The sequence below is a fragment of the Drosophila santomea genome, chromosome 3L (assembly GCF_016746245.2).
Source record: "Drosophila santomea strain STO CAGO 1482 chromosome 3L, Prin_Dsan_1.1, whole genome shotgun sequence".
NCBI classification, from domain to species: domain Eukaryota; kingdom Metazoa; phylum Arthropoda; class Insecta; order Diptera; family Drosophilidae; genus Drosophila; species Drosophila santomea.
In genome coordinates, this window is record NC_053018.2 from 19,324,052 (window position 1) to 19,347,094 (window position 23,043).

At 43.3% G+C, this 23,043-nt stretch overlaps 9 protein-coding genes and 1 long non-coding RNA gene across 13 annotated transcripts; 5 read left to right on the forward strand and 5 right to left on the reverse strand.

Moving 5' to 3' along the window:
* The first annotated feature begins 239 nt into the window (after window positions 1–239).
* On the forward strand, window positions 240–2,998 carry LOC120447524 (polycomb group protein Pc). The gene is made up of 2 exons (XM_039628957.2): window positions 240–461; window positions 758–2,998. The coding sequence occupies exons 1-2, from the start codon at window positions 348–350 to the stop codon at window positions 1,811–1,813; spliced, it is 1,170 nt and encodes a 389-aa protein (XP_039484891.1). The 5' UTR covers window positions 240–347; the 3' UTR covers window positions 1,814–2,998.
* Window positions 2,908–4,411, reverse strand: LOC120447526 (probable serine hydrolase). The gene is made up of 2 exons (XM_039628960.2): window positions 4,092–4,411; window positions 2,908–4,032 (listed from the first exon to the last, which is right to left on the reverse strand). Exons 1-2 carry the CDS (start codon window positions 4,188–4,190, stop codon window positions 3,139–3,141), a joined length of 993 nt encoding a protein of 330 aa, XP_039484894.1. The 5' UTR covers window positions 4,191–4,411; the 3' UTR covers window positions 2,908–3,138.
* A 229-nt stretch (window positions 4,412–4,640) lies between these two features.
* On the forward strand, window positions 4,641–6,876 carry LOC120447525 (probable serine hydrolase). The gene is made up of 3 exons (XM_039628958.2): window positions 4,641–4,798; window positions 5,023–5,204; window positions 5,581–6,876. Exons 2-3 carry the CDS (start codon window positions 5,103–5,105, stop codon window positions 6,523–6,525), a joined length of 1,047 nt encoding a protein of 348 aa, XP_039484892.1. The 5' UTR covers window positions 4,641–4,798; window positions 5,023–5,102; the 3' UTR covers window positions 6,526–6,876.
* A 1,007-nt stretch (window positions 6,877–7,883) lies between these two features.
* LOC120447527 (pupal cuticle protein Edg-78E) lies at window positions 7,884–8,980 on the reverse strand. 3 transcript variants are annotated; one of them, XM_039628962.2, is made up of 3 exons: window positions 8,706–8,980; window positions 8,486–8,652; window positions 7,884–8,414 (listed from the first exon to the last, which is right to left on the reverse strand). In XM_039628962.2, exons 2-3 carry the CDS (start codon window positions 8,495–8,497, stop codon window positions 8,067–8,069), a joined length of 360 nt encoding a protein of 119 aa, XP_039484896.1. In that variant the 5' UTR covers window positions 8,498–8,652; window positions 8,706–8,980; the 3' UTR covers window positions 7,884–8,066. The 3 variants fall into 3 exon arrangements, with proteins under 3 accessions (XP_039484896.1, XP_039484895.1, XP_043861864.1); XM_039628961.2 differs by having other exon boundaries at window positions 7,885–8,414; window positions 8,486–8,733; window positions 8,816–8,978; XM_044005929.1 differs by having other exon boundaries at window positions 7,885–8,414; window positions 8,486–8,980.
* A 91-nt stretch (window positions 8,981–9,071) lies between these two features.
* On the forward strand, window positions 9,072–9,984 carry LOC120448635. Its single transcript, XR_005616122.1, has 3 exons — window positions 9,072–9,184; window positions 9,286–9,487; window positions 9,722–9,984. It is a non-coding gene; the product is annotated as an uncharacterized LOC120448635 (long non-coding RNA).
* A 48-nt stretch (window positions 9,985–10,032) lies between these two features.
* LOC120448634 lies at window positions 10,033–10,868 on the reverse strand. Of its 2 annotated transcripts, none has more exons than XM_039630759.2 (2): window positions 10,392–10,473; window positions 10,033–10,337 (listed from the first exon to the last, which is right to left on the reverse strand). In XM_039630759.2, exons 1-2 carry the CDS (start codon window positions 10,412–10,414, stop codon window positions 10,106–10,108), a joined length of 255 nt encoding a protein of 84 aa, XP_039486693.1. In that variant the 5' UTR covers window positions 10,415–10,473; the 3' UTR covers window positions 10,033–10,105. The 2 variants fall into 2 exon arrangements, 1 of the variants encoding a protein (XP_039486693.1); XR_005616121.1 differs by having other exon boundaries at window positions 10,207–10,337; window positions 10,412–10,868.
* Window positions 10,869–10,882: 14 nt separating this feature from the next.
* On the forward strand, window positions 10,883–11,807 carry LOC120448636 (pupal cuticle protein Edg-78E). Its single transcript, XM_039630760.1, has 2 exons — window positions 10,883–11,334; window positions 11,410–11,807. The coding sequence occupies exons 1-2, from the start codon at window positions 11,323–11,325 to the stop codon at window positions 11,761–11,763; spliced, it is 366 nt and encodes a 121-aa protein (XP_039486694.1). The 5' UTR covers window positions 10,883–11,322; the 3' UTR covers window positions 11,764–11,807.
* Window positions 11,808–12,983: 1,176 nt separating this feature from the next.
* LOC120449926 (pupal cuticle protein Edg-78E) lies at window positions 12,984–13,489 on the reverse strand. Its single transcript, XM_039632619.2, has 2 exons — window positions 13,478–13,489; window positions 12,984–13,394 (listed from the first exon to the last, which is right to left on the reverse strand). The coding sequence occupies exons 1-2, from the start codon at window positions 13,487–13,489 to the stop codon at window positions 12,984–12,986; spliced, it is 423 nt and encodes a 140-aa protein (XP_039488553.2).
* Window positions 13,490–15,636: 2,147 nt separating this feature from the next.
* LOC120449007 (pupal cuticle protein Edg-78E) lies at window positions 15,637–17,228 on the forward strand. Its single transcript, XM_039631281.2, has 2 exons — window positions 15,637–16,367; window positions 16,435–17,228. Exons 1-2 carry the CDS (start codon window positions 16,350–16,352, stop codon window positions 16,798–16,800), a joined length of 384 nt encoding a protein of 127 aa, XP_039487215.1. The 5' UTR covers window positions 15,637–16,349; the 3' UTR covers window positions 16,801–17,228.
* A 1,728-nt stretch (window positions 17,229–18,956) lies between these two features.
* On the reverse strand, window positions 18,957–22,873 carry LOC120448279 (RE1-silencing transcription factor). The gene is made up of 3 exons (XM_039630208.2): window positions 21,910–22,873; window positions 19,419–21,849; window positions 18,957–19,362 (listed from the first exon to the last, which is right to left on the reverse strand). The coding sequence occupies exons 1-2, from the start codon at window positions 22,538–22,540 to the stop codon at window positions 19,478–19,480; spliced, it is 3,003 nt and encodes a 1,000-aa protein (XP_039486142.1). The 5' UTR covers window positions 22,541–22,873; the 3' UTR covers window positions 18,957–19,362; window positions 19,419–19,477.
* Between the last annotated feature and the right edge of the window lie 170 nt (window positions 22,874–23,043).

The following is a 23,043-nucleotide window of genomic DNA, read 5'->3' on the forward strand; positions in this document are numbered from 1 at the left end:
GTGCTATTTATATTTAAATATATTCGCACTTAAATAAATTTAAAAAAATGCAAGAAATCAATAATATATTTAAACATAACATTTAAACATTTAAAAACGCCTAATTTAGTATGGCCAGTTATCAGGGTTTTTGAGAATTTTTGTCAAGAAGGGTTTGTGACACGGCTACATGTTAAGTTAACAACCCAATTCGGTGTGGCACGGTCACTCTGCGTGTTCAACACTATCGATTGTTTAAATGAAAATCATCGAGTCCGACGACTATCGACGTACGCAGAATTGTAAACCAGAAGTTAATTGCAAATAATACGAATAATAAAACGCTCCGCGAAGATTATTAATTAAAAATGACTGGTCGTGGCAAGGGGGGTAAGGGGAAGTTGGGGCGCGACAACGCGACCGACGATCAAGTCGATTTAGTGTACGCGGCTGAGAAAATCATCCAAAAGCGCGTTAAAAAGGTGAGCTAAGCGTAAACAAATGCGAAAAGGCGACCAAAACGAGATGCTCCGCTAAAAATGCCAAACGCAATATGCGCAGCACACGCAGGATACATGTTTAGTCCACAAGGTCACATGTCCTTCGACATTTTTTGGCCAGAGGACATCTGCTGCTGCAACCACCATTTGCACGCTGCATATGTGTGTGTGTGTGTGAGTGTATGCGAGGCGTGTTTTTGTTTCGCTGGATGGAAAATCAATTAGTAGTCTAAGAAAATGCAATCCACCCCCACTCCTTCACTTACTCGATTTTCCAGGGCGTCGTGGAGTACCGCGTCAAGTGGAAGGGCTGGAATCAGCGCTACAACACCTGGGAACCGGAGGTAAACATCCTGGATCGCCGCCTCATCGATATCTACGAACAAACGAACAAATCCTCCGGAACTCCCTCCAAGCGAGGCATAAAGAAGAAGGAAAAGGAACCCGATCCGGAGCCGGAATCCGAGGAGGATGAGTACACGTTCACCGGAGACGATGTGGACACCCATCAAGCCACCACCTCAACGGCTACCCACGATAAGGAGTTGAAGAAGGAAAAGAAGCACCATCACCATCATCATCACCACCACATCAAGTCCGAACGGAACAGTGGACGGCGCTCGGAATCTCCGCTGACCCACCATCATCATCACCACCACCACGAGTCCAAGCGTCAGCGCATGGATCACAGCTCCTCCTCCAACAGCAGCTTTACGCACAACTCATTTGTCCCCGAGCCGGACAGCAACTCCTCCAGCTCCGAGGATCAGCCGCTGATCGGCACTAAGCGCAAAGCCGAGGTGCTCAAGGAATCAGGCAAGATTGGAGTGACGATTAAGACCTCTCCAGATGGTCCCACCATTAAGTCTCAGCCGACCCAGCAGATAACTCCCATCCAGCAGCAACCCTTCCAGGATCAGCAGCAAGCGGAAAAGATTGCCAGCGAGGCTGCAACGCCACTGAAATCTGAGCTGCAGGCCACCCCATTGGCCACAGAAGTCATAAACACAACGCCCGCAGAATCTGGAGCTGAGGAAGAAGAAGTAGCCAACGAGGAAGGCAACCAACAGGCGCCACAGGTTCCTTCCGAGAATAATAACATACCAAAACCGTGCAACAACCTGGCCATCAACCAGAAACAGCCGCTTACTCCTCTTTCGCCGCGTGCCCTGCCGCCGCGCTTCTGGCTGCCGGCCAAATGCAACATATCCAACCGGGTGGTGATCACAGATGTCACCGTAAACCTAGAGACCGTCACCATACGCGAGTGCAAAACGGAGCGGGGTTTTTTTCGGGAGCGCGACATGAAGGGTGATTCGTCGCCAGTAGCTTGAGCTTCGACCCAAACAAATGTGGGGAAAACGAAACGGAAAATTGATACAATTGTAAATAGACAAACCAAAATGCGGGAAAGTTGAGAGGGTAAATATCCAGAGAAATCCACACTAAATGTTGCTAAGCATTTTCTCTTTAGGACTTAACTTATTTATTGTATTTATTTTTAACGTAGGTTTTAGTTTGTTGTTTTATTACAATGTTTAATGTGCAAGAGTAGTTCAAGCAAGCGCAAGTCGAACATTTACCTAATGGCTTTATATATATACATTTTTGATAAATCTTTTATCAGCTTTGCATTGATTGAATATTCTCCTATTTTAATGTAACCTTTTCTTCTTTTTTCTGCAATATCGTTCTTTAAGATCTGGCTGTCATTTTGTGAATGAGCGAAATGCTGCGACTGCTTAACTTGCCAATGCAATAGATTGTAAAACCAGAAGCGTAGATAGATATGTATGTACATGCTGCATATGTTTATTTACCACATATTGTATATTTTTTATAACACTTTGAATCTGATTGAGAACAACACAAGACACTCAAAAGCTAAGAAAAACTCCATGCGAAACAGAAGCAATTGTTGATTACGCTTACAAATATATACAATAGAAGATGCATATATTCGAGTAGTCACCACGTTTGCGAAGTTGGCTATCCCAATGTTGTAATTGTTTAATATTATATTTCCTCGCGCCGACTGATTTTACAAAGGAAACCCCAAAAAACGTATATACATATGTAGATTTAAAAATACTTTTAGAATTTAGCTAACCACAACCTCTACGTAATATTTATTTTAACATGTTCTATTAGCAATTATCCAATATCAAGTGCTGACTTTATGGGTTCAGAGCCGTGCAGTGCACAGATAATTCCAAATCGAGCCCATAGACTTATTACTTAAATATTATGATTATTACACTATTTTCACGCTTTGCAAAAGAAAACTACGTGGGATATGCGGGGAATTCACAAACTCTTGTCTATTCCTCATGGTTTCTAAGCGTATGCTCTCATTTGTCTTAGCTCTTTATTGGCCAGTTTTAGTTACGGCGTAAATTCCACACAAAAAAGCAACTCAAAGCCTATATTTTGAAGTTTTTAATATAGTGTTTAACTTTAATGTTATTGCCGGTATCGATTGTACATAATAAATTAAATAGAAACAACCAAATTTCCAATGCTTGGGTATTGTCTACTGAGATTGATTTTCATCTAATATCCAGTCAATATCATCAATCTGCGTCGGGTGAAATTTAACACTAGGAATAAGGTATATCAATCCGCTAGTTTGTACAGTGGTCTCTACGTCGAGTTTATGTCATAAGGGTCGGTATCTGTTGATGAAGGAATTGATGATGGGGGCCACCTTTTCTGGCTCGTTGAGGTGAACATGGTGCGTCCCTTCAACCTCGTGGAATTCGAACAGAGGATTCTTCTGCAGTTCCGCTAACACTTCATCGAAGTACTCCTTGCGTTCGTAGTAGGGAGCTTGCAGGGCCTTTATAAACAGATGAGGGCACTTAATTCTGCGCGCCATCTCCATTGGCACCTCCTGATGCAAAGTGTAGAATAGCGATGACTTCAGTCGGTTGTCCCGGGAGAAGTAATACTTGTGCGGTTCGTGGGTTGATGGTTTGCAGTTCCGCTGCAGCAGATACTTGCAGGACTCCATTGAGACGGACTTGTTGGAACCTTCGTGCAACCGGGTCACCAACTGATCCCAATCATAGGAGGGCGGCTCGGACCCACTCTTTAAACGCCGTTCCAGCTTCAGAGTGGACTCAATTCGTTCGGACAACGAATCCACAATACTGCGAGCACTTCGAACAGGCGGCTTCAGCACATCCAGACTCACAAACAGATCAACTTTGTCGGGGAACAAAGCACTGAACACAAAGCCATTGATGGAGCTCATCGAGTGGGCCATTATGGAGATCTTATCCCAGTTGTACTCTTCCATTAGCCGGCGAGTGACCAGCACGAGGTCGATGGAGTGGTAGGAAGTGCCAGGTGGCAGCCAGGAGGACAGCCCATGGCCCGGAGCATCGATACTTAAGAAGGAGAGGTGGGACGGCAGGAGCGGAGCCAAAGTATCGAAGGTACCGGCGTTATCCTGCCAGCCATGCATGCCAACAATCGGTCGTACGTGCTTGGGTCCATACCATTTACCCGATATGTGTCCCCATGGAACTGGTATGCTGATTTCATCGAACTGCGAAGAGAAATCCAATGTGACCATTAAATGAAGACCAAAAGGATTCTACTACATACATGTTTGTTGATGATTTTGAAGGGTTTTGTGGGTCCACTGCTGGAGTTTCTGACATTCGGCAGCAGTTTTAGCATGCGGAGACCTCTGGACACCTTCATTTCAAGGTAAGATAATTTTCTACTTCCTCTGAGTAATCTCACGTTCTTCTTCCTCGATCAATAGAATGACACTGATATTCTGGCTTTGATTTCACCACACATGGATGGTTGGCGCCGATGCCAGGTGAACTTTGATCTTTATACGTAATATCTGAGAAAACTATGTTTCAGCAAGGTTTTTAATCTTGTCATTCGCTGGCGGCTGCTGTTAACGAACAACACTGGTCCGAAACTTGGTTGGTATGTTTTACAACACTAAATCTTCGTTTATATGAACAAAATTTCGAGAACTTAGATGAAATACATAAGCTAGTTGCAAGTATTAATTTGTCATCATTTATATGTGAAAAATATATATCTCAGCAAAGTCTAATATGCTTCCACCATGCAATACTTAAAATTAATTTAACTATTGAAAATAAAATGTAAGCTTCGTGCAATGTGTGCCGCATAAACGTTGCCAGCAAGCGAACGCTTAGTGAACAGCTGTAGCTAGGTTAGTGTTTATTATTCGTTCGCTCGCAGTTTTAACCTGTTTGTTGGGCGCATAATTGGTAATTAAAGTAATCCAATGAAATAAATGCTGTATAAACTAGGAGAGAGCTCAGGTAAATATAAAAACCCTGCAATCAAATCTGTGACACAACGACAACGTGAGTTATGATTCACTAAGGCGACCACCTTGACCTTTGACTCTAATGAGCCACCGGCATCGATTCGGATATTATATTGGATTATTTTTTACGATTTCTCTTTAATGTTTACTTTAGCATTTTCCATGTATGCTTCCCCGCCTGTTTGCGTTAACTAATCGCCGTGCTAATCTCCACAGGTCGTTACTGATAAGCGCCGAAATCGGCTAAACTTTGGAATTGAAGCTCATTAGCTTTTTGGGCACATCAGAGCGCAGGAATGGACTCGGACGACAACTCAAGTGGCACCGTTACCGGCAGTGATCTCGGCCAGCGTTATCGGCATGCAGGCGACTTAACTGGCGAAGCCCCAACCAGACCCGTAAGTGTACTTTGAACCACCTCGCTGCATTTTCGTAAGCTTCCAGGGGGTTAAATACTATTTTCCCGGAAAACTTGCAAACAGATGCAATTTCAAAAAAAATATATATTCTTTATCAACGTTGATAAAGCTCCGTTTGTATGCACATATGGATATACATTGAATGCAATGTTGCCTATATGCAGGTGTCTTCCAGATTCTGTAGAGTTTTGTATATGTACATAACTGTATTTTGGAAATGGTTTACCATTCCAAAAATATCCCTTAAGATCTACTTCTCTAAAAATAAAACAATACGCATGATGGAATGATGGTGATATAGGAAAGCAGACTCTTTTTAAGTGTTTTATGTATTTTTGTATTTTTCTTACCTTAGTTCGCCGAAATCAGCATTACGGTTCCATGGGGACACATATCCGGCAAGTGGTACGGTCCGCAGAATGTCCAACCGATTTTGGGACTTCACGGATGGCAGGATAATGCGGGAACCTTTGATCGCCTGGTGCCACTGCTGTCGCCGGACGTGGCTTTCCTCGCGATCGATCTTCCTGGCCACGGGCTATCATCCCGACTGCCCGATGGCTGCTACTACAACTCCGTGGATAATTTGTATGTGATCCGCCTGATCATGAAGCAGTACAAGTGGGAGAAGGTATCCTTGATAGGACACTCAATGTCGTCCATTATTTGCTTTGTTTTCGCCGCGGTCTTCCCGGACAAGGTGGACATGATCATTGGAATAGATGCCCTGAAACCTCATCAGCGTCCGTATCCGTCGGTTATTAGGACCATGGAAACCCGTCTGGATGAGTTCTTGCGGGAGGACGAAAGGAACCGGAGTAAGAACGAGCCGCCGAGCTACACCTACGATGAACTTATTGAGAGGGTTTATATCGGTACATTCCATTCGGTAAACAAGGAGCACTGCAAGCATTTAATGGCTCGCAACATTGGCAAGTCCGAGAAGTACCCGGATAAGTACTTCTTCTGCCGCGATCGGCGTCTCAAGTTTTACAACTATGCCATTGGGTCCCAGGAGCTGTGTGTGGAAATGGCCAATCGGATCACATGTCCTTACTTGTTCATCAAGGCCGCCCAGTCCTCGTATTTCGAAGACAAGAAGTACTACGACGAGGTGCTGGATGTGCTGTTAAAGAAGCCCAACTTTGAGTACCTGGAGGTTAATGGCTCACACCATGTGCACATGAACGATCCAGAGGCCATCATTGCGCCGTTCAACAACTTTATCCAGCGCTTCGGACCGGCGGCAGCGGCTGCATCCCGCCAGAAGGCCAAGGAGGCGAAGGAGAGCAAGCTTTAGACCACTACAGTGGTAACTAGAGCTTATTTATTGATGTACAGATTGTACAGGTTTTTATACTTCATTGTTTATGCTATGTGATCGCGGCAGAGGACTCGGCTCTGCTATAAATACACAATGTTTATCAGCCGAGAGGTTTTTCGACTCCGATTAATGGGGAAGTCGTGAAGGATACCGGGAAACTGGTTATGTGGAAGCTTACCCTTTAGTAAAGCGCCCATAGTGTAGATTTCAAAACTTTTTAATTTTGTAAGGCTCCGGCATCAATAAATTTGTTTTAAATGGGTACTATAATGAAGAGCTTACCATGTTGTTGTTCAATAAAATTTAAATATTTCTTCGATTCGAAAATCATTATCTTCAAAGTACTTAGTTAACATAGTTATAACAGAAAAACTTTTAAATAATACAATTATTATTTTATGAGTATTTATAAATATTATTATAATTCATTTTTTAGCCAATGTTCATATTTTAATATTTCAATATGCAGCGTTTGTGTGTTCAGTATAAGTATTTCACTGTCATTGGGCTTATATATTTTTTGTAATGCCCATTTACCGAAGTAACTTGTCTTCCGAACGCCGGCAGATGACCTACATCTTCTTCACGAGTAGAATCCAAGCAGCGAAAGTGTTAATAACCCGCAAACCAGTTTCGCAAATCCCAGCTGGCTGTTGCATCATCTAGACTTTTTCCAGGCAACATGATCGTGGCCAGTTGTCGGCGTCCACTCTGGAGGTCACTGTCGGTTGGATTTACATGGAAATGATTGTTTGCTAGGTATATATATTTAAAAATAACTCAGCTGAGGCAACAGGGAAAAGAAGCCAAGTAAGTGGATGGCCATGCAGCTTCCACATTTGTCTGCGCTCATGTTCGTCTGGTGTTGCTTCTGCTGAATTTTTTCTTTTGCCTTGGTTAGTTCCTGGGTCTGGTTTGCAGTGTGATAAATGATCTTGGACAGCTGTTTAATTTGTCTTAATATGGTAACAAACGCAAGAGTGTTGATTTAATTATAAAAAGCATTTAAGAACAGTGTTGGTCCAACGTTCCTTACTCTGATCGAAAATTGATGAATAAACCAATAATGGAGGCGTACTTTAAAAGGTTATGAAACGTCTAGTTAAAATAAAGTATTCTGACAAACCCGACATCGATTTTAAATTTTTTGATTTGCATCTTTGAATAAATAACCTTACCCCAAAAGCTATTTCAGCTCTAAAGTGTGACGTTAAAAAGCAAATAAGATATTATAATATATTTTGTATGCAATTTGGGGCTAATAATTATGGATTCGTAAAAAAACGGCTGGACTTTTAAGTTTGAAATTTGGTACAGCTGATTTTTGCCGATTTGTATAATGAACATTATAACATACTTCACTCTGTTCAAATGATCAGCATTGCTGTGGGTATATTTGATGTAACTTTTTATGTTTTTGTTTTGAGGGGATTTATGTACAGACTTTCTATAACTAGATTTAACTCATGTTTAGCAAAAGCACTGACTAGGCTTTAAATGGGGGTCCGATCGGGTATTTACGACCGTGGGGGGTGGGCGGCGATGTATTCCAGGGCGCGGAGGATGGCCTCTGGAATTGGGGGAGCGGTGGGAAGATGAGCGCCCTGAGGCTGGAAGCCGTTCTCATCGGCGACGTAGGACAGTGAGATGGGAATGCCTTCGGGGGAGATGTAGGAGCTGCTTCCGCTAATTCCATTGGGGTTTCCGGCCTCCTGGGCCTGGATGCCATTACTGGTTTCGTAGGCGAAGCGATAGTTGCCATCGGCATCGGCAGAATCAACTTCCTCGCGGGTAATCACGGCATCCTTGTTAATGTTGTCCGCATAGACATTAGACAGCATCAAGGCGGCGAGCAGGCAGACCGACTGAAATGGTAACACACGGTCACGTCTGGACTTGAATCACTGAATCCTTGACGGCGGCTAAGTCTACTCACTAGCTTGAACATCTTGCTGGTTTCTGGGCTTGTATAATCCACACTGGTTGGGTGATCTTCGCAGGCGGTGGCTTTTATAGGCAACCAACGGCAACGTCGACTTTGGCGTTGGCGTCGCCATCGCTGACGTCTCTAATCTGGCTCTGAACTCCAAAAGCCGCTCCAAACTAAATATCAAACTTAATATGTTTGTGGGTTTTTTTTTTCGGCAGCAGCATACCGATCGAATTTAATAAAATTCCGCTCAGCTGCCGGCAAAAAAAATAGAAAGGAGATCTGGATTTGAGCACCGGAATGTGAAATACCCTTGCCAGATATAGCTGAGATTACCTAGAAATCATCGGCATGTAGCTTAGCTTAATTTAATTATCTGCATTGCATTTTTGTTTATCTAAATCGGTGCTTCCCGCGATATATAAATAATGCCGGAAACTAATTTCTTTTTGATTAATCGGACTTGTGTCTAGATCTGGGCTAAAGACTTTTCACTACTGTGAGAGCTATGCATTATGGTATTATACAAGTTATTATACAAGAAAAACACAGCTTACGTGTAGGGAACTATAATGACTTAAAAAGTTTGAAATTTTCCTCAAAAAAAGCACAAACAAGCAGGTATTGTCATTTAAAATTAAATGTTTTTTTGAAATTCAGTTGAGTTTGGGTAACTCAATTGGCTTGTATCTTCACTCTTCGATGGTGAGCGTTGGAAGGGTGTGGTCTATGATATTTATATTAATCATTTGCATTTAATCTTAAAAAATCATCGCTGTTCCGCAAAACCATTGATCCCAATGTAGCAGCCTTAGCAAGGGTATCATGAAGCACCTGAACCCATTCCAAGTGGATCCATCTGCCGATGGATCAACACACTTCTGCATGGGTAGCGGTAATCATCTGACGCTGCACTTAATGGCCCAAAGTAGATTTGGTTAGCTTTTGGCGGCTTGAAGTCTTGTCGACGGTAATGGAACATGTGACTGTGACATTCGCCCATAGAGGGTAAGTTCAGAGATGGACCTGGATTTGGAAGGGGGCAGCAGCTCGTGGCGAGCTAATTTAATTCAATCTAATTTATCATTCGTTTCGATTTTATTTTCATTGGCCATTTGGCTTGCTGTGAGCGCAGGCGGACAACCTGTTTGCTCATCAAGGAATTCTTAAATTCCCAAAAAAATCAACAAGATCAGCTTATTAGCATACAAATTTGCTGTCCAGTAATAAATTGTTTTCTAGGCCTAATCGCACTTAGCACTCGGCCTAATAAAATGCCCATCAATCGACGCTCCACGTTCCTGTATCCGAGCCCTATCCGAGATCTGTGACGTATTGGACAGATGGCAACATTCACTGAAACCTGAATTGCTAAATTATCAAAATATATGTATAAACACAAATTCTCAGATCATTTCGACGTCTGCTTACCGCCATATAGATGCATTCCGAATATCACTGGATATTAAACAGCAGTTCAATAACGATCTAAAACAACATTTTGATCTATATTTGCATTTGTTTTTATTTTCATAAAATAAAATACAAATTAGACTCGTTGGAATAAATCTGGTTTCCAATTATGGCAAAACTGCAGACAAACGCGGCCAAAAAAAAAATCATATGTCAGGACAAAGTTTCGGTATAAAATCCGTACTTATCCACATGATAAATCACCCGTATGTGTCCTCCATCGGGCAGGTTAAAGTGGAAGTATCCAGGTATTTCATTGTCCAGAATTTGCACCTCTGAATTGATAACATTCGTGACATAGCCATCAGATTTGGTGTGGTATTTGGGAAACGGGTGTGCCTCAACAGCCAGAAATATTAGAAGAAGGAAAATGCACTGTAAATACCTAAGGATTACCCCAACAGATTAGTGTGTGTCTATAGCTTCGCTTTCATTCTACCTGGGCTGGGAATAATATACCATTTTATGACGATTATTTCCTGGCTGGTTTGCTTATCGGGTTTTTCAAACGCAGTCTACATATACATAGAAAGGTGCGAACTATTTTAAATTACTAGCTTACTCCAGAGTTTGCACACTTCCTTATTTACCAAAATGATTCTCAGCAATTAACACCAGTTTGCAACGGTTGATGATGTTTGCTAAGCTGATTTCGAAACAAAAATGAATAACTTTGCTCACATTAATCAATTCCCCGAAGATCAAAGTGAACAATTAATTAAAGTCATAAATGTAGGGTATCAGAAGATCACACACTGCATTGCTTGGATGGATCGTCTTCGGCGGCGCTCCGGGTGACATGCTGTTCGGCGACCTTGTCCATGTTTCAACAGCCAGGGGCACAAGGTATATGTACCATCGCACCTGCCACTCCATTTGAAAACCCCGAGCCCAGGGCGCAGCTCCAATTGAAAGTTGTAACAAGAAATCTTCAGCTCGTGTTGGGAATTTCCAACGGCGTCTTGAATGAACCGAAAGAGTCGCATTAAACAGCACTTTTTATTTGATTGTAATTCAACAATTAGTGGTATCTCGTGCGAAACCGAATCCGAAACTGAAACCGAATTAAAGCATGCAATATAAATTGTTGGCAAATGACTCATGTATTTTAACTATAGGTCATCCGAGCATTGTTGTTATTATTTCCCATTATTGGTAGTATGATAAGAAGACATTTTGGCAATTATACCCACCTCTCGGGTCCTTGTGATTCAACGAGAAAAAAACCCGTTTAGGTGCGCGCCACTAAAGACAAGGGTCTCATCCATATAAAAGACGCACTTGAGCCGATCAAATTAAACAGTTGCACTGCAAGCATCATCATCACAGCATCACCGCTTTTAGAGAACAAAATCCCAATTCCCATCACCATGTACAAATATGTAAGTTCGGATGGTCCTGGTACGCCTCATCCCCCATCTGGCCACCACTCTAATCCATGTACGTTGCTTCCGTAGCTGTTCTGCCTGGCTCTCATCGGCTGCGCCTGCGCCGACAATATCAACAAGGATGCCCAGATCCGTAGCTTCCAAAACGACGCCACTGATGCCGAGGGCAACTACCAGTACGCCTACGAGACTAGCAATGGCATCCAGTTCCAGGAGGCGGGCAACCCCAACGGAGCACGAGGTGCTGTGGCCTACGTGTCGCCCGAGGGCGAGCACATCTCGCTGACCTACACCGCTGACGAGGAGGGCTACCATCCAGTGGGTGACCATCTGCCCACTCCGCCCCCAGTGCCGGCTTACGTGCTCCGTGCCCTGGAATACATCCGCACACATCCCCCGGCGCCCGCCCAGAAGGAGCAGTAACCTGGAGCAGCACCAGCACTCCGAAGCAGAAACCCCACATTAAAACTGCGGCCAGTCATTGTTATTTAGGTAGTTATCGTTAATAAAGGATTTCGATACAGATCACTTTCGTTTATATATAGTACACCTGGAAAATAAAATATTCATATCATTATCCGTTTGAGCATCTTATAGTTCTTCGAATAATATAGAAACATATTTGGGCTACGACAAGGAAGTCTGCGTAAACACTACATATAATTGAATACAAATATCAGGAATTTAGCATTTACATTTTAAACAATTTGTATTATCTCCCTTTCTCTTTAAAATTGCTTTAGAACATAAAAACAGTTATAAAACAAAATCATTTGAAACAAACTAAACTTGATTCAAAAATGACCAGTCAATCCCTCATTTCGATAAAAATAAAAAGTTTTAGGTATCTGTCATAAAGTATTCTACTTTCATTTTTACAACTTCATCATTATTCCCAAACCTAAGTAATTAAATTTTTGGAGTGCTAGCCAACGATGATCCAAATATGAGATAAATCACATGTTTAACAAACTATACTTTTGGGCTACCAACCAAAAAAGAAACACTAGGCTTCACACAGGTTTTCTCAATTTGAGGCATTTTATTCGCTTAAAAGATATGTTAGGTCGGTTTGAAATTCGAGCGAGCCGAACTTGGATGAAATTTTGCAAATGCTGCCCGAGACGCTCTTTTGAAGAGGGTTCTTTAAACCCGGAAAAAACTTCCGTTTATTAAGCCATCGAAAGGTCGCCCAAACAAAGTTACGACTGTTTTCCATCCAGTTTTCAAATTTCCATATCTGAGAATAGACGTAAATATTAATCAGACACGCAGACAAATAAAGCTGTTCGCAGATAATGGGATAACAAGCTAGAATTCGTGGGGGTTTTCTTTGTGTTTTCTGTTTGGTTTAGCCCCATTGTTCGCTCTTTATGGGCACGAAGACCGTAAATTCACGCCGTGAAAGAATCGATGGATGGATGGATTGATTTATAACCCAAGCAGAACAGCCCGGAGGCAAGAAACATTTGCGCATTTCGAAATGCTTAGAACATCTAGCAACAACATAGCCTAGGTCTTAAGTCTTAAAACTACTACTAAAGTTAGTTGGTGATTAGTACATGCTATGGTATGTTCAGCCTTCTTCACGGACACTTGCATCCAAGTTGATGTGTATGGTGGATAGAATCCAGTCAGGAACTTCACAAGAAGTGCGGCTTCTTTAGCTTGCCATCCTCGGTGTGTGTGCGAATGTATTCCAAGGATCGCAGGATATAGTCCGGAGTGGGCGGTGGCTGTGGAAGATGACGACCCACTACATGGAAACCCAGTTCATCGGCTATGTAGCGCGTCTCGATGGGAACGCCCTCCGGTGAGGTGTAGCTATAGATGCCAATGGTCTCCAGCGGAGATCCTGCCGCTTGCACATCGATTCCATTGCTGGTCTTGAAGGCGAACTTGAACACTCCTTCGTCATCCTGGGGTGAAACCCGGAAGTCTGTTATCTGGGCATCCCGCTCAGTGGCGCCGACCAATCTTCTGATCCGGCGAACCCTCACCAGACGGGCATCCACCTCCACCCAAATCAGGGCCAAAAACACCAGGCCAATTAGCTGAAACCAAGAGAGGTCTTATCAGCCATCAAGTTCACAGATCGGATGGGGAACACAAATGGACACAGGGTCGAAGTGCTTACAAAATTTCGCATATTTCTCGGTTTTATTTCAGTGTGCCTTTTCGCACTGTCTGCAATACACGATATCCACTCGGGGTTTTATGATTGATTTTGTAATAATTTGTAATATCCAGATTTGATGTAATCCGCTGCGGAATTCCGACGTCTGCGAGGTTTAAAGTTAGCCACCGTACTGACACTCCGGCCAGCTGGTCTCTTCAACTTTATACGAGGTAAGCAACGGGCCAAAACGTAAGCCACGAAAATCTAATAAGCATAACCAAATGCCAATAATCGGTGGCTCTGGCGTCTTCTGAGTCAAGACGCTGCTCTTTGTGGTTACCCTGCCCACCAATTTTTGGTTCTCGATAGCAGGTCATGTCGAAGCCACTATATAATTCATTTCCGTTTATCATGTTTGCTTATTCATATTTTACGATATCATACTTCGGATGCTAATAAACGCGATAATAAAATGTGATAAGTAGCTCGAGTTCTTGAAGATCTGCTGCCAATTTCATGTGGAGTTTATGATGCCAGTTTCCGATTTTGGTTTTATTGTTATTATTAAAAGGCAGCATTATATGGAGTGGAATATATAAATACTAGTTCGGAATTAAGTTAACTGTGTGAAGTAGTAAAATCTAGATCAATAGATGAATCACATCCCATTGTCAATTTCTACCTATTATGACATTAGTGTGTAATTAATTAAAGTTTGTTATATAACCGCTTGAAGAAAGTGTATACTTTTTGCACCTATTTATCCGTAACATATGATACCACCTAGGGTTCCCAACACGGAAGTATTTTGGCGCCCAGCATGTTCTGAAATATTCACATCAAAAAATATTAAATTAAGTTTAGAGCCTTTTCTGGTTTTGAAGCAAATGCAAATGACAATTATTAAAATCATAGCAGATGTGATCAAATCGTAGAAAATAGGCCATAAAATTATAAAAGTCACCAGAAGCTAGATTAACACAAAGTTTTTGTTAACAATTTTTTATTTGTTTATCTGAAGCTGATAAAACATAGTTAAAGGTTCGAGTTCCTTAATTGGAATAAAAGCGACTATGCTCCTCATAGCTTTCGCAGCAGACTGATTGAGCCTTATAAAGTTCGTTGCCTAAATCTTTTGTTTTGCGCTCCACATGTGAGAGTGTAGCATACATTATGGTAATTTTGGTAGAACGCTCAGCATAATCAGCCGTTGTTTATGCTTATATTTTCCTGTGCCTAAGTTATTGTTCTCCAATGTGTCAGAAAACCCACTCCGCAAGAGTCGTGCAACGTATAATAGTTCATAGACTATGAGAAGACCATCTCTGGCAGAAGGAGAACTGGAAAAGGCAGTTCATTTGTAGTTTTTGATTTCGGCTTTCTAGTTTTTCATGTTTGCGTTTCGCAGTCGATTCTAAGGTTAAACTATTTGGCGTCGATTTGTGTTACTTATTAGTGTTGTCCGCGAAAAAAGATCACAACTCGTTTGATTTGAAGATTTATGTCTGAAAATTAGCCGGAGATTATTTTTGCTTCATGCTTTCATCTTCGTCGAGTGCCCCTTTGCCGTGTAAATCCTCAGCAAAAAACACAGGCATTGTATCTTAATTAGCAAACAGTGCTTAACGCAAACAAAGATAATGCAAATATGATTAGGCAAATACAAATGTATTCTGATTGATGTGCTGATTGATTCTTCAGACCGACACCTTGACAAGCGGCGAAGTTGTAAAGTTTTTAAGCTATGCAAATAGACGGGGTGCGGGGCTACATTATACAAATCGTGCAAGGTCTAGGTCTACATAGCTCCATATTTCACACAGTGGGTCGAGATATTTTTATTGCACTTTAAATAATAAATAGGAAACTATATTTCTAAGAAATAAACGTTTTTTAAAACCTTTAAAAAATAGGCGACCCAAAGGTAGTTTATTTATACATAAATGCATGAATTATCTTTCCCGTACGTTTTTCAGTTTAAGCATTTCATTTTCAAAATGTACCCATTTGGACACTTTATTTTGAGACAACCAAGCAACCAGTTTTAAACCGAAGTTATTTGACAGGCTAAAAAACTCATTTAACCAAAAAAAATCCGAATCAACCATGATCAATGGTTGTGCAGTAAAAACCTTTAGTTTCGCTTGAGATCTCGAAAAAGTTAATCGAATAATCGAAGCTGACGCATTAAACGTATATTTAGCACGCCTCATTAAATCAATTTAATATATATATAGTATTGGATTTTTTGGCTGAGCAGTAATTTGAACCATGACCTTTCAGAGCTGAAAATAGAATTTAAATATTATAAATTAATAACTAAATGGCTCAATTTGTCAGCGGCTGGGAGTCTGCAAGTTAGACATATGAATCTTAGTCGAACCACTGTGCATAACTTTCGATTTTAGATCGGATTGGCATGCAGGCACACCTACAAATGGACCCCGAAAAATGCAAAACAGCTTCATTCGGAGGCGATATTGGACGGGCATTACCACAAAATCAATATAAATCAAAACCCGGTCCACGAACATGTATTTGTGTTTTAGGGAAATAATGCCTCTGCTTTTTGGTTGCACCATTTCCCTGGCTATGCTGTTTGCCTTCCTCATCTAATATCTCGAGAACAAATTCCAGAGAGCTCACTGGTTAGCTGAAGCTTCCTCTGTAGAAATCGAAAGCTTCCTTTTCGGCCTGGCCAAATGTTTTTTGGCCAGTTTTAATTAAACTTTCGAGCGCAGCAGATCGCGTCGCATTACCTGCCGCTCCATAACGGTTAATACTGGGATACTGACTTTGATTCTCGTTCAGAAGCAGCAGTATCGATATATCAGGTTCAAGATCCACACGGCAAAACAAACATTTGGAATAAATTTAATGTAATTAGGCGATGATGTCGTTCGGCAAGGTTTGTGCGACTTTTTATGACTGGTATTTGATCTATTAACCAACTGAACCCCCAACCACCCGAACAGATTGTGGTATTCCTGGCCCTAGTCCTAGTTCACCTAAAGCATTGTGCGGCTTTTACTTCGGCATCTTTGGAAAGGACCATCTATTACCGGAACACGCCACCCGATCCGTTTGGTCACTACAACTTCGAGTTCCAGACCACAAATGGCATTACCACCAGAGGAGCTGGTAATGAGAATGGAGCCGTCGGAGTGGTGCAGTTCGTTTCTCTTGAGGGAATACCCGTTACATTCTCCTACGTGGCCGATGCAAATGGATATCAGCCCACCGGAGATCAGATTCCGGCCATCCCGCTGCACGTCATCCGCCAGTTGGAGTACATCCGCACGCATCCACCGGTGGATGAGCTACGCTCGAGACGTTGGTAAAAACCTCTACGACATTACAGTAATTATAAATTGACTTCTAAATAGCTGCCGATGGGCTGGCTGAATATACAACTGGATACAGTTCGCAATATTTTTATTTCGTATTTATGCTAATTATTTTTCCATGCAAATCGTACAAAAAGACAACAACAAAAGCATGCCGAGGTATATGGCAAGTCAATAAATATTCTAGAATTATAAATAAAGTACTAGACTTAATTGATCTGCGTTCCTGAAGTCCGGAAAGTTTGCCTAAAGGAAGGAACTATGATTAATAAATAACAATCGAAATTGCGAAACGGGATAAAATATGATAAGCAAGTCAGTGGAATTTTTAGCTGCGGATACTTCAATTTGAAAGGTTTTGCTGGCTAGGATGCAGAAAAGGAAATCGGTAAACAAAGATAAATAATTATTAAAAGTAAACTTAAAGTGTCTGAACAAAAAATTTAAAAAATATTTTTAATAGTTGCAAAGGAGAAGATAGATTAAAATTAAACGATTTTTATGTTTATGTAAATGTACAAATATTTTATCTCTTGATAATATTTCATAAAATACAAATTTCTTAGACTTGTGGACTGCAAACGAATTAAATAAAGTTTTTATGCTTATGACTTGAAAGTGAAACTCAGTTTTTATAAGCGCCATTTCAGTCTGACATAATTTATGGAAATCGTGTTGAAACCGGCAACTATTATTATAAAATATGCTAAGAATGCTCCTTTTAGAGCCAAAGATTTATGGACTGCAAAACTAGTCTAAGTCATGTTTTCTATGCTAATGACTAGCAAATCGAGCGCACTGAAATGCCAGCTTTCATCAGTTCACTGTTGATCTGTGAGCTTTGCTATAAATTTGTCATACCAATCCGATCCGATGAGCGACCTTGTCTTTAAGAACGACTTTCGCTTTTGCGATGGGGCAATCAGCGAGAAGATTGCGCCTGCCGCTGCTCATTTGCATGTGGGCGCCTAATTAAGGCCGTTGCATAATGTTGACCGACTCTCGAAGAGCGACTTAATGTAACCAGCAGACTAATAAACCAAGTGGAGTTGACACCGTTTAATGTCACCGAACCGAAACAAGTTGCTGATTGATGCTGTCGCCTCAAACTAATCCCCAATTTGGTTCCGGCCTCGGAAAGATTACCGCGGGCATCTCCAAAAGTTCACAGTGAATGTACATATATGAATGCCACTGCTGGCTGCTGCATCTGAACCACCAGTTAGTTGTTAGAACTCCATCCCACTTCAACTTATTCAAATATGAATTATTCATGGCGGGGTCGCTAATCTTATCTTCCTTTCAACAGATTCATTGGATAAATGACAAACAACCCGCAGGCGCAGATCACCAATTTGTACACTTCCTATTTTTGTATACATAACTATCAGATTAGTTCCTCTCAAACCGTATCCACGTGCCAATCCGGTTGATGTTCTCAGAATCACAGCACTCGCTGATTTACGGATCGGAACGGGGCATTCATAAAGCTTTCATGACAGTCCAAACGCTTTAATGCCACCGCTGGGAGTTTAGTATCCAACTTAGTATTAAATCTTATTAATCAACTACCTGAAAATTTAAATATAGTCATATAAATACCTCAGCAGCCAACAGGTGTTGGGCAATTAAGAACGAGTCAAAAGTTTCGGTTATTAAATATGCATTTATAGCCGACTAATCTATTTATAAAGGTCGACGAACTTATTGACTTGAGAAATGAATGAATGTAAACGTTGGAACTGCCTCCTGAATTATGGATCATCTGTATTCATTGGAACAAAGTTGCCATCAGCTTGTTAACTGAACTTATCTGAATTGATTTACATGCATACCGAATTCCAAAGATCGTAAACAAAATAAAAAGGAACACGAAACCGATGTTCGTTTGTTTCTTTACAATTATATATTTCAAGTTGCTTGACATATATGTATGTATATATCTGGGTGTATTTGTGGCCTGGGTTTGTTTATTTTGGGTGTGAATCTGGAGTCTATGGAAATCGGAAGCGGGAATTGTTCACCTGTTCTAATAATTTTACGGGGATCAATAGTTCTTAGAAAGCATCACTATCCAATTTTGGTTGTGTTTAAATCGATTTATTTAGTGTAATTGTTGAGTTAGCGTGTAAATACAAACATTTATCATATTTCAAGTATCTCACATAAACTCTATGTTTATACATTTTTTGTCGCTTTCATCTTGTAGTTTTGTCTATACTATTACTAAACCTAGACACGATTTTTACGAGGCAGCCAAAGAGATCTGAGCTGAGATCCCTGGCAGCCTAGTGCGAAACGGACCGAATGAACAATTTGATTGATTGAATTAGTTTTATCTTCTGGTTCGGGAATAAGAAATAGTTCTTTTAGTTTACTGGAGTGTTTAATACATATACTAAATGTAAATATATATTGAAAAAGTTCATGTGTGTATTTCTGTCTTCGTGTTCAGTTGTCTGTGAAGTTGTTTCGGTTTTGGGTGTCAGGGTGTACGTTCCAAATCGGGGTGTGCAAAAGTCCTCCAGAGATCTTGAGCGCGCCCGCAGCTAAAACCTGTAGTAAATAAAGTCTTAATATCCCAGTTCACGCTGGTACTTCCGTTAACTTACCAGTCCTCTTCGCATGCCAGTATGGTATAGTGGTCATCGCCACGCCCCTAAGGCCAATCCTAGTCGGCCTTTGTCTCCGTAAACTCCTCCAGGGCAAAAAAGCTGCCGCCAGAGGGGCCACCAGTGCTGCTGGCTGTGCTCGTGGCAACAACGGTGGTGGATGCCGTGGCACTAGATGCCTCCGACACTTGCACTTCTTCGCCGGCCGTGGCGGCAACCGCCTCCTTGTCATCTGCACTTTCGGAAGCGCTGACTGCTTGCTGAGCGGCCTCCAGTACCTGCTGCTGAACCTGGACGATGGGCTGGCCATCTTCCGTGTACGACACGGACACTGGGATGCGGGTACCATCCTCGCTAATGACATGAGCGCCTTCCTCACCATCCTGTCCCTGCTGGATAATTAACTGCCCTTCAGAGTTCAATAGGGAGGCATCGATAAGCTGCTGCTCATTGTTGTCGCCATGCACAAGTACCATCTGGCCACTGCCATCGGTCATCATCTGGAGGGTTTCGCCCTCAAGTCCCTCGCCGGACTGCAGTACTCCAACGCTTTGTAGCAGCTGCTGTATTTGCTCGGGATCTTGCACAATTATTTGGTTGCCTTCGGCGTCGGTCAGGATGTGGTTGTCCAACTGAAGAAGATGGCCGTTCTCGTTAACAATGAACTTGATCTGGCCACCTTCCACCTGCGCCTGCATCGCTTCGTCAAGTTCCATAGCCACGTGCTCGCCACCTGCAGATTCACCAGCCTCGCCCTCGGCTCCAGTACTGGCAGTAACCTCGCCTTCGCCTGTTTCACCGCCTTCAGCGGTCGCTGCTGTGGCTTCCGACTCAGTTGTGGGCGTATCTGTAGTCTCACGCTTAGACCCAACTTCTCCTTCGTCCGATGGTTGTGGTTCTTCAGCAGCGGCGGCTTCCTTCGAGTTGGCACTTTCTCCAGCCTTGACCTTGGCTTTCTCTTGGCCTGCTTTGCTAGCCGTCTTGGTTTCCTCTGAAGTCTCAGCTTCAGCAGCTGCAGCCTCGTTGTCATCATCTAAACTGGGCATGGAAACGGGAGCGGCGTTGGATTTGCTATCAGCAGAGGAGGCCTCACCGCTTTCGCCCTTGGCATCAATGCTGCCCTGAGACTGGGATTCGTCTTCGGCTTGATCCAGATTTGGCATGTCAATGCTAACAGAGACAGGTGCTGTGGCATTGGGCGAATCCTTTTGCGATTGGTCTCCGTCCGGTTGCGGGATAGTAATGTTGAAGGTTATTCCTCCGCTGCCCTCCTGCGATGTAATAACCATCTCGCCGCCTTTGCTTCCCGACTTGGGCGCCTCTCCGCTCTCGTTCTTGTCGGAGTGGAGCTTTTCAAACAGGCTCTCAATGTCGGCCTCTGCATTTTGCTCGCCGCTCTCGTCTACGGTTTTTCCAGATGCGTCCCCGGGTTCATCGCTTAGTAAAGCCGTAGCTGCCGAATTAAGGGCAGTGGCTCCGGCCGAAGATCCCTTCTTGTCACGTCTGTGGGTCTCCATGTGGTGGTTGTAGTATGTCTCCTGGATGAAGGTCAGTGAGCAAATGCTGCACGAGAAGAAGCGGATGTTGTTCTCCGCCTCGGTGGTCGCCACCACAGCAGCTGCAGATGCCGAAGCAGGCACGCTATCGCTGAGTGCCTCATCAATGGTCTCTTGGAGTAGCTTTTGGGTGTTCAGGTTCTGGTTAACTGGCTGCTTGGGCGATACCGTCGAGGCGGTAGGATTTTGATGCACTTCGAAGTGCTTAACGAGCAGCTCTCGCTTCGGGAAGGTCATCGAACAAGTACCACACTTGAAGAAGTTGGTCTGATGCTGTTTGGCATGCACAGTAGCCGCTTCGCGGGTCTCAAAGCGCTGAGAGCACAGCCGGCATTTAAATGGCTTTGGTTTACCAGCGGCATGCTTGCGCATATGCTCATCAAAAACACCCTTGTCCGTAGACTTGAACTGGCAATGGTTGCATGTGTACAGCGATGTTCCAACCACGTTCAGATTCTCGGTGGCAGCAGCAGCAGCGGCGGCTGCAGCAGCAGCCACGGGAGCAGCAGATGCCGGTATGGTGGTGGTGCTGGTCACCAGTACATTGGTAGCGTGATTCGTCTCCATGTGCTTGCGCAGGCTGTTCTCGTTCACGAAGTTAATGTGGCACATGGCACAAGTGTTATCCATGGCGGTGTTGTGGTCGCGGACCATGTGCTGCTTCATGGCTCCAAAGTGCGGGAAGATTTTGCGGCAGGTCTTGCACTGGAAGGTCTGCTGCTTGCAGGTTTCATAATGCGTGTTAAACAGTCGCATATCGGAGGTCTTATAGTCGCATGAGGTGCACTTATAGATCTTGGTGGCCTTGCGTTGGACTGTTTGAGTTCCCTGGACGCCGCTCTGTGTGGTTCCTGGGGCGATCTTAGACTGGCCAACTGTTTGATTACAGAATTGATGTTACAACATATTTAAAATTTCTGTATTCAAGTGCTTACCTGGGTTTCCCTGCAGGACCTTACGTGGACGCAGCAAATCCGCACTAGGACTCTCCTCCAGAGAGCGATTGGCGGCTCCGCCGACCATTTTCTGCATCTTGAGCGGCGGACTGCTTTCCAAGCCCAAATCTTCGTTAATTGCATACTTCTTGTTAAGCAAACTGATGAGGTTCGTCTTGACGCGCTCCACGTCGTTTTCCAGGCGGTCGTAGTAGTTCACCAGGTTGGTGCAGCGTGAGCACACGTAATCCTCGCCGCATACAATAACGAGGAAACCCTCGCCCACGAGCTGGGCCAATTTGTTGGGGAATTTGGTGGAGGTGTGCGTAGTGCACATCTCGGTTAGCGAAGTCTGCGGCTCGCAGCGGTCATCGCAGATGTAGCATCGCGTGGCTAGTCCGCCGACACCCAGACCACCGGACTCTGCATCGTTGACCGCCTGCTGCTGCGCTACTCCGCCGACAGATGCGGTTCCTCCGGCAGAGGCGCCTCCCCCTCCACCACCGCCGGGTACCAGCAGACGCGTCGACTTAAGGATTCGCGGCTGGCTGGGACCGGTCACAGTGACCGCTCCGCTACTGAGCAGATTGTTAAACTTGCGGTAGGTGGCCGGATTCAGTTGGTTGTTCATCTCGTAGCGTTTTGGATTTGGATGAGCACGCCGTAGTGATGGTGTTTTTCGGTTTGTGCGGGCGCTACACGCGCAACTGCAAGCCGCTACTTTTCAATATTAATCGGCGATTACGACAAACTGCACTTCTGCACTCAGGTTGGGCACCTGGCTTGACTTTATTTATTGCTCGTTATCGGATCGGCCACTCGAACGAACCTATCTATCTTTTTTGGACACCAGAAACAACAATCTTCTCCGTTTTTAATTCTCGGTTTCGTTCTGGGCTGTCGCGGCGTCACTTTGACTGTACTAAAGACTCGGTGCTGTATTTTTTAGGGTTAAAAATGCGTATGTGCTGCAGCGGTTCTCGTCGGCCGCGTATGGTCGTCTCACTCTTTAGCATGCTAGCTGCCCTGGCACGGCGGGAAAACATGAGCTAGTTGTTTCGCTCGCACGCCACGGAAATGGCGGCCACCTGGGAGGTCTAGTACGGCTAGACAGCGAAAATGTAACAGCGTTGC

Bases quoted from the DNA above. Each gene is read 5' to 3' on its own strand.
- LOC120447524 (XM_039628957.2), top strand. From the start codon at position 348: ATGACTGGTCGTGGCAAGGGGGGTAAGGGGAAGTTGGGGCGCGACAAC. The intron at 462-757 runs GTGAGCTAAGCG...TCGATTTTCCAG, and splicing joins TCCAAAAGCGCGTTAAAAAG to GGCGTCGTGGAGTACCGCGT.
- LOC120447526 (XM_039628960.2), bottom strand. From the start codon at position 4,190: ATGAAGGTGTCCAGAGGTCTCCGCATGCTAAAACTGCTGCCGAATGTC. The intron at 4,033-4,091 runs GTATGTAGTAGA...TTCTCTTCGCAG, and splicing joins TCAAAATCATCAACAAACAT to TTCGATGAAATCAGCATACC.
- LOC120447525 (XM_039628958.2), top strand. From the start codon at position 5,103: ATGGACTCGGACGACAACTCAAGTGGCACCGTTACCGGCAGTGATCTC. The intron at 5,205-5,580 runs GTAAGTGTACTT...TTCTTACCTTAG, and splicing joins GCGAAGCCCCAACCAGACCC to TTCGCCGAAATCAGCATTAC.
- LOC120448634 (XM_039630759.2), bottom strand. From the start codon at position 10,414: ATGGTATATTATTCCCAGCCCAG. The intron at 10,338-10,391 runs GTAGAATGAAAG...GGTAATCCTTAG, and splicing joins GTATATTATTCCCAGCCCAG to GTATTTACAGTGCATTTTCC.
- LOC120448279 (XM_039630208.2), bottom strand. From the start codon at position 22,540: ATGAACAACCAACTGAATCCGGCCACCTACCGCAAGTTTAACAATCTG. The intron at 21,850-21,909 runs GTAAGCACTTGA...GTAATCAAACAG, and splicing joins GGTCCTGCAGGGAAACCCAG to TTGGCCAGTCTAAGATCGCC.